The following is a 4111-nucleotide window of genomic DNA, read 5'->3' as shown; positions in this document are numbered from 1 at the left end:
CAAAAGTGAAAACCAGCGAAGAAACGGCTCGAGTTGCCAAGTTCCCCTTTAAGTCTGTTCGTTAGGTGTTTGTGACGATGGAGAGAGAACCTGAGTGGAAACATGTTTACACCTCATTAACGTCCATGAGAGAACATAAACCTTCAGCGCAGACGTTTGGGCTCACAGGAGATCAGTTATTTACAGCCGCTTCTCGTTCGGTGCCAGAGTTCACACACGCAGTTCACACACACCCTGGAAAACCGGGATATTCAGGGACCAGTTTTCCAGTCATGGTGACACCTGGAAATGTTCCTGGCAATAATCCACGATGTCCTGGAAGCCTTTACTGATGTTTTCTTGAGTGGTGTCACCTGGTTAGTGTTTAAAGGACAATCTGTGTGTTCAGACTCTGAAACATTAAAACTCTCTTACTAACAAAATATAAATCTGTCTCACTTATGACTGATGGGTTCTTTACGAGCTTCTGGCAGCGCTGTCTCATTGGACTGCAGATCTGTTGTGAGTCCGACAGCTGGACGGAAGAATCGACAGAAGCTTCTCAGACAACTTTGCTTGTTGCTGTGAAAACATCACATCGCTCGCTCAGTTTACTGACAATAAGGCTTTTAGGTGGAGATGATAGTGGAGCGCCCTCTGCTGGACCACAAGGCAAACTGCAAACAGTCTATACATTGTAAATTCAAACGGGTTATTACAAAATGAATCTTTGTGTCCTGTAAACTGGAAACTCTTTAGAGTCACATCTGTACTGCTGTCTGTTCCTGGCAGCTGTAAACATCACCTGAGTGTTTGATTAAGACCAAATTAAACAGACTGAATACACACAACATCCGGTCTGTGTGGAGCGATGAGGAGACTGTAACCTTCCTCACATTTCTACAACAGAGAGATCGTGTTTCCATCATGTTCTCTGCGTCGTTTCCTGTTATTTGAGCCTTTTTTTAGCTCCACCAACCAGTGAACTGTAACTACAACAGGACTTCTGTCTTTTTTTGCCCCCACCAGAAAAAGTTGCCCCAGCTGAAGAGTCTGGACCTGTTTAACTGCGAGGTGACCAACCTGGCCGACTACAGGGAGTCCATCTTCAAGCTCCTCCCCCAGCTCACCTACCTGGACGGCTACGACATCGACGACTGCGAGGCGTCCGACTCGGACGGAGAGGGCGACGGCGTCGAGGACGAGGACGAAGAAGGTGAGCGGCCGAAAGAGAAAAGCGAGAGCGCTGTTCCTCCCTGAAGCTGCTGCATGTTGTCTCACTGTGTCTGCTCCTCCAGAGGGCGAGTCAGAGGACTTCGAGGAGGAGGAAGAGGAGGACGAGGAGGACGTAGTGGCCGAAGAGGACGACGACGATGACGACAGCGCTGACGATGAGGTGAGTCTGGAGCTGCTTCTGTTCCACACACACGGAACAGGAATACAAATATTTCCATTTTTAGAGTAGAAATAAATATGTGTGAGGTTTCCATTAGTCTGGTTTCACACTGCCACAGTTTTAGCTCCGTGTTGAGTTGACTTTAAGGGGCTAACAGGTGGGGAAGCACACTTTGGAACAGAGCTGCGATTGTTTAGACAGATACTGACATATGAGTCAGTTATTGGCAATGATCCTTTTTGCATCTAAACTGTAGTTTTTACTGAAAAAACCCATTAAAATCATCATCATGTGACTATTTTTAGGGTCTTCAGCAAAGAAAAATGTCTTAAATCTGGAGGAACAAGATTTGTCGGCTAAAGTTTCTCAGCAGTGTTTTATTCTAAAGCAGTTTGTCACATTTTACCTTCATCCAAACACTGCAGCTTCTTGTCTTCCTCAAGTGCAGTGTGAAGAGCCGGCTGGGAGATTAATCTCTTTTTACTTTCAGTTACAGTTTTGGCTTTCAGCGACCGTAAAAACAAGACTAATTCATTTTATTTATGAATTAGATTTCATACAAGGCAAGAAACGATCAATAAAACAATAAATCAGGAGAAAAAGAAACATTATTTTTGTTGTTGTTCTCTCGTGTTGTCTTGTGCTATAAATCCAGCGCACCCTGCGGTACGTTTCATTCAGCTTTGAGTCGACAAAGTGAAACCAGTTCAGCTGTTTAGAAACGACGTCTGATAATAATCGATACAGACACGAATAAGTGAACGTGTTGACACTGAATACACTGCAGCCTTTGTTCTGTAGCGTTAAGATGTTAAAACCCTCAACAACCAACTTCTCTGTGTGCAGGACGGAGAGGTGAATGGAGACGTGGACAGTGAGGATGACGACGACGATGAGGAAGACGAGGATGATGATGGTGAGTAACGCACTGGCTCATTCACTTCCACACAATCCTCCGTTAGCTGCGTGCAAAAGACGCTTTATTTTCATTTAACTGCATGAACTCGTTGACTCTTTGAAACCAAAACCATGTTTTTAAAATGTTTTTTCACCTCAAACTAAAATATTTCCCAATTTAATAAAAAAAAACATAAAAGTAAAAATAAACATTTTCTGAGTCATGTCTGCAGTTATTTGTGTAAAATCACATTGTACATTATTTTAAATGCTAAAACAATCTGCTTTAACGTCTCGTGTCCTCTGCAGACGAGGACTCGTCTCCGGCCAAAGGAGAGAAGAGGAAGAGGGACCCTGAAGACGAGGATGATGAAGATGATGATTAAAGAACCACAAAGACCCCCCGCGACCCCCTTTGACCTCCCTGCCCTCCCCCCTACATGACCTCGTTCCATCCCCTCCCCCACCAGCGCTCGCCCTCCTCCTGCGCCAGACTCCTCCCCCACCAACACCCGGTCGACTCCTGGGCTGCGTCCCATTTCTGAAAACAGGTCTCCTCCCGCCGCGTCCTCGTCAGCTCCTCTCCGTTAATTTATACAATTCATTCGTTTGTTGATCCCAAATATTCCTCGACCGCCCGGAACAACTTCCCGTCACTGTCATATTTCACTCTCTGCCGTTTGTAGCAGCACATTTTAGTGAACTCAGGAAAAACTCGAGAGCTTCGAATCCACAAAACCGATCAGAACTCCAACTCACGATCGTTTTCAGTATCGATTTAAGCTGCACGTTATCGTCTCCATTCATCGTTTCGTCTATAAAATGCCAGAAAATTATGATTTCTCAGCGGAAAGTGACGTTAAAATGTCCAAAGATGATCCGTTAACCATCGTGCACAACAAACGGCAGAAGTCTTCACATTTTAGAAGCTGCAACCGGAGAATATTTGGCATTTTTGTGTGGAAATATATGAATTAAATATGAATTTCCCATAAATATTCTGTTAATTGATCGTTTCAGCCCGACGTAAAGTTCCTCTGTGGCGTTAACGGGAACTTGTGATTTATTTCAGAGAAAGACGGACTAAAGTTGGATTTCACAAAAGCCGATTTAACCGAGTTGGTTGTTGATTTTTGGTGTCAGATCTGACGTGTAGGAAAGAGGATGTTGGTGTTCCACACATTTGCGAACCAGAACCTCAGATGAGCAAAAAAAAGTTAGAATTTTTTTTGCGTATTTGTTACATCAGGACAGTCGTTGAGAAATAAATCACATCAGCAGAAGTTTTGTGTCTCAGGGCATCGAATCATCAGCTGCTATCACAAGAACAAGGTATTCTGGGAATTTTCGTGACCGTTTGAGCTCCAGATTCCCGCTCCGTTAACCAGAAGTAAACGCCAGTCATTAAGCTCGATAACGAAGCATCACGGAGGCGAGGTTTTGACCCGTTTGTACGGAACGCCGGAGAACGTAAGCTTCAGTTTTCGTTCCGTTTTTGAGATCAATCACAAGAAAATCGCCCTTTTTTTGTTGTTGTAATATTTGTCAATAAATTCACGTTTTCGAGTAATTACGTTGTTAAACACGTTGAAACAAAGCATTTTTTTTTTTTTTTGCGTCGTGTCTGTGGAAGGAGGCTGAACGCCGGCTCGCAGGAGGTGACGTCACTGTTGGGACACGAAATCAAACCCAAACTCCACGATTCCTCCTTTTCCCATCATTCCTTTGTCCCCCCCCAACTCTCCGTGACATCACCACTCTGGGACTCAACCAGCAGCTGTGATGTCATCACCGCGCTCCCCGACGGACAGTCAAACCTAGTGAACCCCCCCCCCCCCC

At 44.7% G+C, this 4111-nt stretch overlaps 1 protein-coding gene across 1 annotated transcript; it reads left to right on the top strand.

Moving 5' to 3' along the window:
• Positions 1-1008: 1008 nt before the first annotated feature.
• LOC118338077 (acidic leucine-rich nuclear phosphoprotein 32 family member B-like) lies at positions 1009-4105 on the top strand (the record flags this gene model as incomplete). Its single annotated transcript, XM_035675252.1, is given in 4 exon segments — positions 1009-1195; positions 1278-1375; positions 2222-2291; positions 2582-4105. Coding segments are annotated over 4 exon segments (432 nt in total), but the record flags the coding sequence as incomplete, so codon positions are not given.
• Between the last annotated feature and the right edge of the window lie 6 nt (positions 4106-4111).

The sequence above is a fragment of the Morone saxatilis genome, unplaced genomic scaffold (genome assembly GCF_004916995.1).
Source record: "Morone saxatilis isolate NCDOM2014 unplaced genomic scaffold, NCSU_SB_2.0 Contig4, whole genome shotgun sequence".
Lineage (NCBI taxonomy): Eukaryota > Metazoa > Chordata > Actinopteri > Moronidae > Morone > Morone saxatilis.
This window is presented reverse-complemented; position numbering and strand designations above follow the sequence as displayed.